Source organism: Polypterus senegalus, chromosome 6, assembly GCF_016835505.1.
Source record: "Polypterus senegalus isolate Bchr_013 chromosome 6, ASM1683550v1, whole genome shotgun sequence".
Taxonomy (NCBI): Eukaryota; Metazoa; Chordata; class Cladistia; order Polypteriformes; family Polypteridae; genus Polypterus; species Polypterus senegalus.
The window spans coordinates 185410872-185426608 of NC_053159.1; the positions used below are offsets into that span (position 1 = coordinate 185410872).

The 15737-nt window shown below is 37.6% G+C and overlaps 1 protein-coding gene across 2 annotated transcripts in view; it reads right to left on the minus strand.

Annotated features, from left to right (window-relative positions):
• zc3h15 (zinc finger CCCH-type containing 15) overlaps window positions 1-15737 on the minus strand; it is a 72073-nt gene that overhangs the window by 26129 nt on the left and 30207 nt on the right. For both annotated transcript variants that reach the window (XM_039757721.1, XM_039757722.1), the window contains exon 8: window positions 11927-12028. In XM_039757721.1, coding sequence (XP_039613655.1) covers window positions 11927-12028 — 102 coding nt within the window. The remainder of the gene's footprint in view (window positions 1-11926; window positions 12029-15737) is intronic.

Consider the following 15737-nt stretch of genomic DNA (forward strand, 5'->3'; position numbering starts at 1 on the left):
ATTTTTTCCTAAACACCACCTACTTTTTCCCTATTACATTTTGTGTTGCTATTGTACATAGCGTACGGAGTGAAATTTACACTGAGTGGTGGTGAACAGCGCAGAGGTTTACAGTACTGAGAATATCAAAATTATTATTTATAGAAAGCTTTGTCACAAGCACGCCTCAGAAATGCAGAAGGCACATTTTCTTTCTTTTTATTTTCACACTGGGACCCTGGTAACCTTCTTCTCCATTACAAAAAGTAAGAGCAGGCTAGTTATACTTTAAAATTTATGAAAAATAACAAAAATTAATGTAAGAAATTACTATTTAGCAGGATTATGAAGAAATAACTTCAATTTGAAACTTAAACTTATCATTTAAGGATTTAGTTTTTTTTGGAAAGTAGGACCAGGTTAGGTCAGGTTGGGGCCCAGGTGTTACATGGGTGTCTTTTTGCCCAGGTCCAGCCTCTTAGGTCTCTGTGAGGCAGATCACCCTCATGGAATTGTGCCACATGGCAGTACTGCCACAACTGACACTCCCTCACAATGCAACTAACGTGCCTCATTTGGCACACCACGAACAACCACTCATTTGACACATTTAAACTAAACTGTTTACATCATTAAAGAAACCACATTTTTGTGTACTCAGATATTTGTGTAACAATGAGTAATATTAGAAATTATTACAGTAATGACAGAATGCATCTGCATGCATTAGTGGAGAACATAAAATACATATCCTCTGAAGTTCTGACAGTCTATCAAATTATGTAAATCAAAACTCAGCTCAAACAGAATATCAATGCAATTTCAATTTAAACTGAATTTTGTGGTAAGTAATGTACCGTATATACTTGAATATAAGTCAGGTCTTGAAACCAAAAAAATCGATCATAAAATCAGACATCGACTTGTATGCCTGTTCAAAAATATGACAATTAATTTTTAATTTTTTTTTTACATCGTCTTGCTTCCTCCAATCTTGCACTGGTTTCTCAGACAAATTGAATTTTGTTGCAGCAGCGCAGTTACCAATTTCTTTCACCACTTCAACGACTTTTAATTTAAAACCAGCTTCATATTTTCTTCTGATCGAACGCTCCATCGTAGATAAGGGATGCTCTTATGATAAAGGTGTATGAGGGTGTGAGATACAAAAAACACAAAACAGTGCAAATGTCACTTCGGAATAGTTTGGGTGTCACCGTGTGGTCACGCAGGCACAATACATAGGAAAAAAGGCAGTGTGCTCTGTGGTTACTCTCTCAGGTGGGCATTAGCATATCATATTCTTGGACCAATAGCGTGAGTTTTCCGCATTCAACTTATATGACTGACACTATAAAATACAAAAAATTATACTGTAAAATCAAGCCCTGACTTATCCGTGGGAGAACTTAAACGAGAGTATATATGGTATATTTGTCATCCATGTGTTTCTCAAACTTGCCATGTCCAATTCATGGTAATGGGTGTTGAAGGATAGCCTGGCAGCATCACATGCAAAGCTGGAACAATCTAAGATGGGACACCAATGATTCACAGGGCTCAGTTACACCCACACCAAGACAATTCAGAATTGCTCATTAACCTGCTTTACATGTCTTTGAGACATAAGACTGGAATGCATGAAGGAAAACACACAGAGACAGAAGAACATGCAAACTCTACAAAGATGGCCCAAGATGTAAACCCAGGATGCCAGATTAGTAAGATATCCCAAACTGCTGTGCCATAATGCTGCCCTTCATTCAGCTAGCATTTTTGTTATTTTCTGATGGTTGGTATTCTTACTTTCTTTGTAAATCATCATGGGGCGGTGACTGCTATGACAGACATTATACTGTATAAAGGAGAAAGTAGTATTTTTCCTAAAGAAAATCCTTTCAACATTGGCTACTTTTAAAACATGAGTTATGGCAAAGAACACTTGCCAGATCTTTAAAAAAATTTAAATATAAGTTCCCACAATAAATATTTATGTATTTTAAATATCTGGCATAAAAACCTCCAACTCTAGAAAAAGCACACAAAGAAAACTTACTGCTTCTTTTCATGTCACACAAGTGGTGTATTGATTAGGTAACTGGCATTTGTAGACAGACGTTACAATTATTAGTACAGATATTTTTGTGCTATGCCATAATGCCAGGGAAACACTTTCTTTAGCTAGCAACATGCCATTTCCTACCTAATGATGAAGCTTTGTGTAATGTAGGTTTTCTTTAAGAAAGCACAAGTAGACATATTACAGCCATGTTGAGACACACAAACAAAATAATATAATCCAGACAACTCTTACATTTCAAAGCCATACACCTTTGATTCACAGAATCATCAGACAATTCTTTTTCTGAAAGGAGCACTTAATAAAGCACCTTTTCTAACAGAACGGAATCTGGTTATGTAATCCAGCATTTTATTGATCCACTGTGTAATGAGAAAGACCTTGACAAAAAGGAAAGCGAGTCAAATATATTCAATCATAGGTATCAGCCTAGATAGGAGATTGATTTTAAAACGGGGAAAACATCACCTGAAACTGAAATTAGCACAACAAGGAGTTTACGTTTGTATACGGCTTCTTGCACAGTTTCCGAAATACTAGAAATATGGGCAAATCCTTTTTTAAGACCATTTAAAACTTATTATAGTTTTCAAGGTCTCTAAAAGTCTGTCCACTACACTACTTGATAGTTTACTCTAAATGCCTATGTTTCCGTGTGTGGAAAAACTTTATTGACATTTGTTTGATATTTACTCTTAACTTTCTACCCGTGTCTCTGCATTCTCATTGAAAAATTTGTGTTAAGGTATCAGCCTAGACCCTCTGAACTCATTCCTTTCTTAACTTTAAAAGCATCAATCATGTCAAAATGCGAGTTTAATGAAGGTTTAGCTCCTTCTACCTTTCCGCATAACTCATACACTGCAGACCTGGAATCAGCCTACTCGCTCTCTTCTGGACTTTCTCTAGCCCTGCTATGTCTTTTTTTGTAGTCCAGAGACCAAACCTGCACACAGTAGCACAGATAAGGCCTCACCAGTGTGTTAAAAAGCTTAACCATAACTTCCTTTTACTTGAACTCTACTTATGGTGGTATATAACCTAAAATTCTGTCAGCCTGATTGATCACTACTGTCCATTGTCTTGATTTATATAGTGACAAGTCCACTGTGACTTGTAGATCCTTCTCATAAGGGGTGCTTTAAAGTTTCAATCCTTCAATTATGTATTCATATCTAACTTTTTCACTTAAATGTTGACTTGAACCATTAAGTTCCCTAAATTATTAGTTGACAAATTACGCCCAATCATCTTAGCTCACATGATGGAGACATGGACTCCACTACTTTTTTGGCAGAGGTAGAGTTGCAAAAATCTTCAGCAGTTACACCTCAAATGCTTTAAAAAAACAGGACTACAACTCTAACTGTAACATCTCTCAGTTGGTTAATGGCTAAAAGAAAAAATAAAACGTGTACACTGACTGCCAATGTAACTGAGCTTAAACAGAATTCATTTTCAAGAATGTTGATACCTGTAACAGGCGATTTCAGCCCCCAAAATGCAGAAGTAAAGGAGATGCTGTATTAAACCACCACAAATTCTGCTCTGATAGGGTTCAGTTTATCTGAAGTTGATTAAAACAAACAGGGCAGTGGGGCCAGATGGCATATCAAGTCGACTCTTACAGTACTGCTTTAAGCAGCTCTCTCCAGTTTCTCATTTGCTTTGTAACTGGCCTCTTACCTGTGGTGTTGTACCTAAGCTGTGGAAACAACCAGTTATTACCCCAGGTTCTAAGGTTTCCACACCAAGCTGTCTGTATGACTACAGACCAGTGGCACTCACCTCTATTCCAATGAAATGCTTCGAACATTTGGTGAAAAAAATTTAATTGACAGACCAAGTCTTTTCAAGATAACCATCAGCCTGCTTATGGTGCAACCAGAAGTGTTGAAGATGCTGTTTGTTATCTTATATCAAATCTATACTTTTCTTGATCAGTGTGGTACATGTCAGGGCACTATTTCTGGATTTTTCTTCAGTGTTCAATACCATCCAGCCTCGCATACTGAAAACTGAATAGGAGGAATATAAACCCATTATAAGATTATTATGGATTCAGGACTTTCTTTTAAATCGTTGTGAGAAGTCAAGCAAAATAACACCTTTTATTCATTTTAAATCGTTCACAGACAGTCAAGGTATAGGACGCTTTTTCAAAAGTCATTTATTCAAACACAGGAAGTCTGTAGGGGTGCGTTTTATCACCATGACTATTTACTCTGTAAACAAATGACCCGAGACAGAAGAATGAGCACTGCTCCATTATCAAGTATGCTCAAAGGACGCATATCTGGGGAGAATGAAAGCCACTATCTAAATCAAGTGATCTGTATGGTAAACTGGTGTAATAAAAACTCTCTCACTCTGAATGTGAAAAAGACCAAAGAAATTATATTTGATTGTAAGGGAGAGAAATCTGTATGTTCACCCATTGTTGTTTTAGTGGAGGAGGTAGAATTAATAAATGAATATAAATACTTAGGAACCAACTTAGATAACAATCTTAACTGGAAAAAAAATACAAAAAAAAATTCTCTAAATGCAATCAGCAATTATTTCTACTCCGTAAACTCAAACTATTTAAAGTAGACAAGGACCTCATGTTGTCTGTTTATTGCAGTCTGTTATCACTTTCAGTTTCATTGCCTGGGTTAGTGATCTAACAAACCAAAATTTAAAAAAGCTCCAGCAGATTACTATAGCAGTAGAGTGTTGTACCATGTTAGCCTTAGATTGATACAGGAGAAAGTAGGGTGAAATGACACCTTTTATTGGCTAACTAAATAGATTACAAATGCAAGCTTTTGAGGCAGCTAAGGCCCCTTCATCAGACAAGTCCTTGCCTGATGAAGGGGCCTTAGATGCCTCGAAAGCTTGCATTTGTAATCTATTTAGTCAGCAGATTACTAGCCATGCAACTAAACGTATTGGGACTGATGTAGATGATCTGACAAGTTTGTGTCAGAACACAATGCTAAAAAAAAAAAACTAGAAATAATCTCAACTGACGACAGACATCCATTACATGTAGAAAACGTAACTTCAGTGAATCAGGAAGGACAGTTGCTTTGAAAACCCACAAAAATCTCTCCAGAAATTCCTTTCTTCCCAGTGCCATATGACTTTTTAATAAAGAATATCAGAGAAAATGATTAAGGTTTGATATGTATCCTGTAAAAATTTGTGTAAATATGCATCATCAAACTGCCTTACCTTAACCTGTCTTGTCTCTATTAGTTTTGTTTTATTTCTTTCTGTCTTGTTGTTAGACATAACTGAAAAGGCAAATTTCATGCCTTCTTGTCTAAACAGGACTAAACAAAGCAACCTTGAACGTTGAGCTAGGTGGAAGTGGCAGCAAGGGTTGCACGGAGATGCACGATTTAATCTTTGCCACACAAGCAAGTCATGCAAATAAAGTTATGGAGTGACAGCAAGTGACAGTGCAGCTCCAGGGTGTTTATATGTTGTGTGTAAGATTGATTTTATTCCAGTTTCTACAAATAATATTAATATTAATTAATATTTCTTCCCGCTGCACTTTTTTGTACAGAACTGTTAAATCTCCCAAAGTAAACAGATAATAAAAGGAATTTAAAATCTGTTCAGGGATTTTTTTTTTTAATTTTAATGAAAAGACCAGGGACACACTGGATGCTTAGATTTTACCAAGTACTGAATACTCTGAGCTGCTTGGAGACAGAAAAAAAACACAGCACGGAAGTGGAGTGGTTAAGGTTGCTTGCTGGAAGCATGAAAGAAGTAGTTTATTTTAGTGCACAGGTTTATTTAGACTCTACTTCAGGTAAACCACTTCAAAATGTCGTGTGCTCATCAGGAGTTCCACTTTTTTTCTCTTTTATGTTAGGGTTGGAAATGGAAACTGACGTCCATGCAGTAAGAACATATCCATTATGAATTTACACATATAAAAGATGTTATATGGAATTAAATGAATAAAATCAAAATTCAAAGGAGACACAGCAATATTTTGAAGCATTATTCACACACTGATAGTCACACATCTTTTTAGTTAGCCAATAAAAGGTGTCACTTTGCTTGACTTCTCACACTAATATTAATCAAAACTGTTGCATTTTGCTTCCATTTCAAAAAGGAAACGCAAAAAGCTTTTTACCACCCATAAAAGCATTGGGATGAATGCCTTCATATACAAGTTAAACACAATTTGCTATTTTGTCTTGCTCAGCTTTTACCACGGAGAACGACTGAACCAAAACCATTTGTCTTTTTTTTTTTTTTACTGCACTGTAATATCTCCAGGCCTTTAATGACCTCTTGGGCACAGCCATCCGCAGTGTGTGTTTGCGGAGAGTGTTGACCTTGTCGAGAGGTTTACTTACCTTGGCAGCGACATTCATGTCTCTTGGACTCTTCCTATGAACTCAGTAGACAGATTGGGAGTTCCCTTTGGGGGTTAGGGGGGTTCATGAGGTCACTGGAAAGGGGTGTGTGGCGCTCCCTGATATCTTTGCAAAAGGACGAAGGCCCAAGTCTTTAGAGTGCTGGTGCTTCCTGTCTTGCTATACAGTTGCGAGACATGGACGCTATCCAGTGACCTGAGATAAAGACTTGGGACTCCTTCAGTAGTGTCTCTCTCTGGAACATCCTTGGGTACTGCTTGTTTGACTTTGTGTTGCTCATGACATGACCTGTATTGTGAGGGAGCGTCAGTTACAGCACTATGACCATGTGGCATGATTCCCTGAGGGTGATAATCATTGTTGTCATTTCCAGAGGGTGGGACTTGACCGCGTTTCTGCATGGGGGGTTGCCAACCGGGATCCCGAGTTGTTTTATTGTGTAGTGGGTGTGGCAATGCACAGTACCAGTGCATGCGCCCCAACTTGACTTGACTTATAATATCTGCTTTGGTCGTGCTTTGCACGTTTGGCTACTCCATTATTCTCAATATACTTGATATCTGGCACAACATCACTATGATAACAGCATTAAGGCTGGATTTTTAAAATGTCAACACTTTTATAATAATGGTCTTTGCATATTCAAAGCAATAACATTTTAATAATAATACATTTCATTTACATATCACCTCTCCCATGCTCAAATCTTATTGCACATTGTTACTTGTCACATTTCTGAATGCCGACCTGCATCCTTGCTTGCATGAGACTGAAAGCTGACAACTTTTATGTTGAATAAAACACATCTCTAGCACAATTTATTTTCATTAGTAAACTCAGTTGTTGAAATGAGTGTTTGTCTTGATTTTTAATATTAAAAATGTATAAATTACCAACCATTTAGAATAATATCTCCTATAAGCTACTTCCTATGAAGTCAGTAGACGAATTGGGAGAGCATGGAGGGGTCATGAGGTCGCTGGAAAGGGGTGTGTGGTGCTCCCAATATCTTTGCAAAAGGACAAAGATCCAAGTCTTTAGAACCCTGGTGCTCCCTGTTTGTGAGACATGGACGCTATCCAGTGACCTGTGATGAAGACTGGACTCCTTCATGTGTATCTCTTCAGAGAATCCTTGAGTACCGCTGGTTTGACTTTGTGTTGCTCACAGAGTCCCGAATGAAGCACATGACCTGCATTGTGAGGGAGTGTCAGTTAAATCACTACAGCCAATCACAGTTCCCTGAGGGTAATCTGGCTCACAGGACCCTGATTGTTGAGGACCCAAGTGGCTGGACAGGCCACGGAGATGCCCACGTAACACCTGGCGATTAAGACAGATGGTCACTTCCGGGGGTTGGGACTGGACTGCATGTGTGCCTTGGGGGATTGCCGTCCAGGATACCAAGCTGTTTCATCGTGTGGTGGGTGAAACAAAGCACTGTGCCAGTGCACGCTCCCCAATCTGACCTGACCTATAAGCTACACTTAGAAAGCAGGTATATACTAAAGGCTGAGTTGGAGGCACATTTTCTACGCTGTTTGGAGTTGGAAGCTTTTTCAATGACTCCACAATTCTGGTTGTCATTACTCCAAATTGACAGTAAAATACAACATTTAGGATAAACATCCAACCTGGCACTCAAGTAGTCACCATCCAAACACCAGAGTGGTGAGACTTCTTTCTTTTTCAAATACTGTACTGTTTTAGCCCAGTAAAATCTGTGGCAGTGACCAGTGCTGGCAGGATGTGCAGCAGAGCACAATTAGATTCAACCAATAAAGCAGTGTTGCTCTGACATGCTAAGGGAAGGATAGGGTTGAGAACAATGCCATCCAGACAATGGACAATAGCATTTGTAGGAGACTAAACAGTGTCCTTAACAAATTATAGCTGGTAAGATCACAAGTCACTGTTTGTTAATTAGCTCAACACTTTAGCACCCTGAAAAAACACTTCCTCAAAATAAAAAAAGCAAAAAACATGAAAAGTGCAAAATGATACCACTGCCATTCCCACCCTTTCTATATGCTGTCAAGTCTCTTTTATTTTAAAATAAATTATTCATTTCTGTACATAACAGTGCTACCACCTAGGAAACAGATCTATAATGTTGTCTTTGTGCCTTAAGTTCAAAAAGAAAATGCACCACTGTGGTAATTATTCTCTTGAAATCTTCAATCAAAATAGCTAAAGTAAATATATATGACAAAAGAAAACAATGACAAAGGTGTGAATTATGCGACCATGAAAAGATAGCTATGATTTATTGGGACCCCTGACAGGGCTGGTTCTGCCTTGTACCTTATGCTACAAGGAATGGTGCTGGACCCCCACAACCATAAACTGGATTAAGAGGGTTTGAGAGTGTTATATTAAAAGAATTAGTGATGTTTAGCGAGGTCAGCCTTTACTAACATTTAAAAATAGAAAAAGGTTAAAATAGCTAAAAGTAAAACATAAAAATGGGTGATGAACAGAGTTCAATGTTCAGAATGGGAATACTGAAATTCAAAAGTCAGGCTAATGAAGTAATGAAAAAAATGTTGACTTGTTCCCAATGAGCTTATGAAAACATTACTCATCAAATGACATGATGTTATATGGATTCTGTCAGCCATATAGAGTGTACTCCCTTCCAGCATAAAATATGTATATACTTGCCCATGGGACTGGCTTGTAATTAAAAAAAAACCAAAGTTGAGAAATGGATGTAAAAAACTGTAACACAGTATGAAGGAGGCTCTTCCAAAATGTAACATTAAAATAAATAATACTACAATCACGGCTACAAAAATAATAAAATAAATAAACAAACAAACAAACAAAAAAAGTTCATCATTCCAACTAACTATTCTGTCTTTAACCTTTCCATCTTCTGGATCCCTTTTTTCTTTTAAATGATTCAAGTACAACAGCTCTGGATTTCAACATATTTTTTTATAGTCAGGATTGCACAAGAAGCATGGTTATAGTAAATATTACAAACTGCTACATGTATGTTTATTATAGCAAATACTATCCTCAGGTATTGTACAGGAAAGCACTCATTTTATCAGTGGCTGTAAAATACCTAGGATGATGTTTCATGAGCTTCACAGAAACCGCCTCTATTATTTTAATGCATTTATTTATGGATGAAAAGCAACGCTCGTCATGGCAATTCATATTTAGTTTGGTTCACTGCATATCAGACTTTGATAACACACCAGTTAGGATGTGGGAGTTTTAGGGTGTGCTAAATTATACTGGATTAAACAAAGTTAAAAGAGGATTTCTACAAATATGGTTAGTATTGGTGCAATATGTTTTTTTTTTATTGTTTCTTAACTCATGTACTGTAGTTTTTAGTGGTAGCCGAGATAAGTTTATCATCTCATGTGTTCGTGAAGAATTTAAATGTTGAATATTCCATCTCAACATGGCCAATAGATAGCCAATACTGTGCAGCTCCAAACAATATTTAAAAAAAGTCCAAAAGGGGGGGCGAATTCTAGCGTATCTCGTTTTGCATAATCCACATGTAAAGTAACCATTTATATGGTGAAAATGTGCAAAAAGTGTGCATGTTATGCTAAATTATTATTAAGTATGAAAAACTGGAGACAAAAGAGGAAAAGAGAATGACTTTAAGAACAGTGAAGGCTAGGAGCAATGCAGAAAAGATTTTAGTCAGATAAAGCAGAATGAAAGATAAGCAAGCTGAGCATGATAGGCCAAAGAATACAGTAGATGGAAGAGGAAACGTTGAATGAAGAAAATCCAAGGGTAGTATTTGGGGATGGAGTCCCAAAAGGAGGACTAGTACCAAGAAGGAGGAGGGAGGAAGAAAAGGAGGTGCTGAAAAGAATGAAAGTAGGAAAGGCAACAGGACAGGATGAAATACTAGCATAAGTGTAGAAGAGTTTAGGAGAAGAGGGAGCAGATGTGTTGGGGGATCTAATGCCGAAGATCTATGCACAGGAGAGAACACCAGAGGAGAGGAGGAACAGAGCGATTGTTTCCATTTATTAGGAGAAAAGAGACATTCAGGCCTCTGGAAACTAGAGGGACAAAGTTGATGTCAAACACAATGAAAATGACACAATCAAAAGGTACAAAGGTGGGAGAGATATCTAAGAAAGTACAGGAAAGTAAGCTGAAGTGGCATGGACACGTGATGAGGAGAGGCAATGAATATGTGGGCAAAAGAGAGATGTGAACAGAAATACAGGGTAAGAGAAAGTGATGGAGGCCTAAGTGGAGGTGGATAGATGAAGTAAAAACGATTTGAAGGAAAAGGTTAAGACTGGGGAGGAGGTGCAAGACCGAGCATTATAAATAAGGCTGATCAAGCACATCAACCCCGCATTAAAGAGGAAAAAGAAGAAAAAAATAATTCAGTCAGTTCCTGAAAACTTTGCATTAAATGTAAACAAGTAAGACACTGTTCCCACAATACTGTGTGTTTGAAATGAAGATCTGCCTCTGCCTCTTATTCACTGGTGAAGAAACCTGTTTTTCATTCAAAGACACAGCATGAAGGGAATGAGGCTGTCCGTTAACCTTTACATTTAATGTAGTTTTCAGGAACGAACTTGTTAATGTTTCAGCACAAAATGCACACATTTTGATGACACAAATGGTTATTGGATATGAGGATTGTGCGACACGAGTTATGTGAGAATTTTTCTTTTTCTCCATAGACTTTTTTTTTTTTAATATCATTTGGCACTATATAGTGTTAATCCCCTATTGACCACTTGGAGCGTGAATATTCAATGTTTCATTTCTCCATGAAAACATGAGATTTATAAATTTTCTCAGCCACCACTACAAACTACATGGTGTGAGTAACATTTAAAATAAATATTTTTGGGTGGAGTATTGTAATTCCTTTAATCATATAAAAGTCTAACAGGCAGAAGTGGTCTAAGTATAATCAAGTGGGTGAACAGTACTGCTTTGGATGTGGGCCTAAAGACGGTGCAAGTGAAACAGTTTAAAGGTGCTGAGCTATTCCCAGTGTGGTATCATGTTTCATTGATTGTACATCAGTTTAATGGTTACATATTTGATTATTAACATGTAAAATAATTTGTAACTGTTGTTTGAACAAATAAAATCCCTGGTAAAATTACTTGGGACCTTTGAGAATGAATACAAGGTAATAATCTTGTTAATGTGGGAAAGAAAACTGCAGAGCTGAATATCTGATTTTTGGGAGATTTTGAATATCTGGTGTATCTTTAAAAACAGAAGTACTTTTCCGTTACAAATGTATAATTTTAGTATAAAAGCTAAAGCTAAACCATTAAGATAATGTAAACAAAAACGTACTAAACTAACTATAATGTAAAAGATTTAAGATTGTGGCAACTGCAGAAAACAAGGAAAAAGTACTTTCCAGCACACTCTTAATATTAAAAACAGCAGCAAGACAAAACTTGACAGATATATTCAGACAAGTTACATGGGACAGGGAGTTGCACAATACCTCATCATCGTCATAGTTCTGAATATATTTAGAGTCATCTGCTTCTTCATCGTCATCATCCACCAGTTCAGGTCGGAATTCAAACACTTCACGCCCACTAACCTGAGAAAAACAAACACATTTTTAATTACAGAGAGCACACTTCACATGCTTCACACAGTGTACACTACCACCTATTGGTCAAGAGATGCTATAGCCATTAAGATGAATAAAGCATTGTATGATGTGTTCCTATAAATACAGGGCGATTCAAAATTATGTTAACACTAATGTAATGTAGTATGTTTTGTGAATAAATTGTTTCCACCGTTCAAATGTTAAAATAATTTTGACTCAACCTGTATATCGTAATTGAAAACTATAAAAAGGTAAGACTATTATAGCTAGCTTACTGCATGCACGTTTCCAGGACTTCAATAAATTGAACTTTTTGAATGAATTTTAATTTGTAACTATCATTATCAATGAATGACAATAAAAACAGCTGATTAAACTTTGTGCCTCATTTAAAACATATTACAGAAAAATATAAAAATTAAAATATGGGCTACACAGTGGACCAAGTTTTGCCATTGTGCATATATGGGAGTTTAACAATCCTGAATACGTGTGTTTTCTGGACCTGCAAAAAAAGCTTAATGTAGGTGCACTACATGGTGTCTCTTAGAAGGTGCTCCAAAAAGAAAAGGGTTTTGAGCTGCAGCCACTTGGTTCTTGTATTTGCACCGTGAGAGTTATGATTGTACACTTGGCACTTGACTTTTCAAGGGTGCATTTTATCTTCTTTCCTGTTCCAGATATTCAGGGTCAAGATATCAAAATGCTGCTGAGGCTTGGAAACTGCTCAATTTGAAAGACAAAGGATTAGATCTTTGCTGGTTATAAATGGTGTTGTTCCATTGGGTTTATCAGACTGTTTTTGGCCTAAACTGAAATGCTTCACAGCTGAATGACATGCGGAAGGGAAATCTGAGGTCAATGTACTGTACTGGAAACAAGTAGCTTGTAAAGTGGTAAACAACATCCCCAGAAGGATGAGTTTGAGTACTTAGGGGCCTTATTCAAAATCCTGGTTCAGTAGCAGTGTGTTGGTCTCCTCTCGTTTGTCAAATTACTTATGTTCTTATGTGTTGTGGTTCATGGAAATATGTTGAATTCGAGTATGTCTTTACTCTGTAGACCAGACTTAAATTTTGCATGTTTGGTATACAAAAAAAAAAACAATAATGTAAAATTACAGCCCAAGGGATTGTAATGAAACAATTAAGCTCATTATATTTGAAAGATCTGCGGTGGGCTGGCGCCCAGCCCGGGATTTGCTTCCTGCCTTGCGCCCTGTGTTGGCTGGGATTGGCTCCAGGAGAACCCTGTGACCCTTTAGTTGCGATTTAGTGGAATGGGTAATGGATGGATGGATGGATATTTGAAAGATGCACCTAAAAAACTGGCAACCCAGTAGATATCTGCAACTCGCTGTATTCTGGGATTAGCAAATCCCTGATACGCAGGTTACAGTTGGTCCAGAATGCTGCCGCTCGCTTTCTGGTTGGGGCAAGAAAGTCTGATTCGGTTTCTCCAATATTAACTTCTTTACACTGGCTGCCTGTCAGTTTTCGAATTGATTTTAAAATCTTGTTGCTAGTTTTTAAATCTTTACAAGGGATTTCTCCTGCCTATTTATCTGAATTGAATTGCGTGCTTTACACCAGCCATCTAGAGTGCTTAGATCTTCTGGTCAGTTGTCTCTTGCTGTCCCTCATATCAAGTGTACAATTAAGGGGGACAGACAGGGCTTGTGCTGCTGCTGCTGCTGCTCCACGCCTGTGGAACTCTTCACCTCATCACATAAAGGAGTTGTCTACAATTGAACTGCTTAAAACGAGATTAAAGACTCATTTCTATTCACTTGCTTTCTGTGACCTTCAGTAATACTGATGGTTTCCTCATTGTGATTATGTAATCTTACTTTTATTATATTTATGTTCATTTATTTTATTTCTATTCATGTTATTTATATTAATTGTATGTTTTTTCTTCTTTTATTGTAAAGCACTTTGGCCACAGCATTCCTCTGTTGTTTTAAATGTGCTATATAAATAAATTGACATATCAAGTAGTGTGCTGCACAAGAATTTGTCCGACCATGGATTCCACAAGATGCTGGGTGTATTGATCAGGAATGCTGTGCCACACAGAAATGATTGTGATGCACAACTGCTGTAAACTATAAGGCTGTGCAATCTTGTTGCCAACAACCACTTCCAACATATCCAAAAGATTCTTGACAGGGTTGAGAGCCACCATAGACCACTGAAGCAATAAAACATTTTTGTCACGTTCTCAGAGATATTCAGTGATGGTGTATGTGCTTTGTAACATAGTGTGTATCATTATACTAGAAATGTCAGTCTCACTCATGATGTACCCATAATGACATACACTTGGTCTGCAAAAATGCTTAGATACACCTTGGTGTTTAGACATATCAGGCTATTAATGTGTGCCAGGGAAACACATACAGCCACCACTGGTCACTACTTGCTGACACTAAAAATGATGACTTCATGTGCTCATTTTGATTGAACCAAATTCTGATGCCTGCAGGATCAGAAGGAATCTGAATTTGTCCAACCAGGCAACTTTTTTTTTTACCCACTCCTTAAGAGTCCAATTTTGATGCTTCTGAGGCCACCGGAGATGAACATTCCTGTTTTTCAATGACAACATCAATAACAAATGGTCCACGGCTGTTGTAAATCGTTTGTGAGAAAGTTTTCTAAGTGGTGCATTCAGAGATGACATTCTGTACTCAGATACTGAAATCAGAGGTGATCTGGCTGGTTGTGGACTGCCTGTTTGTTTGTATAACTCACTCTATTCTCCTTTGACTCTTCTAATCCACAACCCGTTTTTATTATCTGGTCTGGTTTTATTTTGTCTAGTAGTTTTTTGTACCATACTAAGAAAACCCTTGAAATGTTTTGATCATAAAACCATCAACACCTGTTTATAATCTGCTACAGCGGACAGGCCTTGCACAAACTATTAGGCCACAGTGAGTGTAAAGAAGGTCACTAGTTTTCCCATCCCATCACTTAGTTTACATGAAGGATGCAGCCACACCACCTACACTTCAGAAGCTACCTGAAGCTAAAAATGTAAAAAAAGTATTTGAAAGGAAGACCATCTATGGAAAGCCTGAGTTGATGCTGGAAGATGTGTTGGTGAGGCCATCAGGGGGAGTTTACTGTGTAGTGGATCCCAAAGCCCCAGTGCAGTGACAGGGACAATGTGGTGTAAAAATGGCACAGTCTTTCAGATCAGGCATAAAACTGAGGCTGACTCTCTGTGGTCAAAAAAAAAAAGATCAATGGGCACCTTCCTGAAACAGTAGGGTGTTTCATGATGTCCTGGCTAAATTGCCCACCATGGACTGGTCAATCTGGCTCCCTGATCATACACAGTCCCTGAATGGCTAACACACTCTCCCTCTTTCTCTCACCTCTTCACAACCTAATGGCTAAAGCGTGGTGAGCTTACTGGTGCAAGTATGGCTGCCACTGCATCATCCAGGTGAATGCTGCACATTAGTGTTTTTGAGTAGTGAGAAAAGTGCTATATAAATATAATTATTATAAAATAATGCTAGCAACACTAGTATGCCAGATTTATACCACCCACTGCTACTATGTGTCAAATGACGTGTTAAAATGGAGAATTTGTGTAAAGGTGGACACAATTAAGTTAATAAATCATAACATTAATGTAGAGGTCTAATTTAATGTGTATCACTGTGTCAGCAGGTGATCCA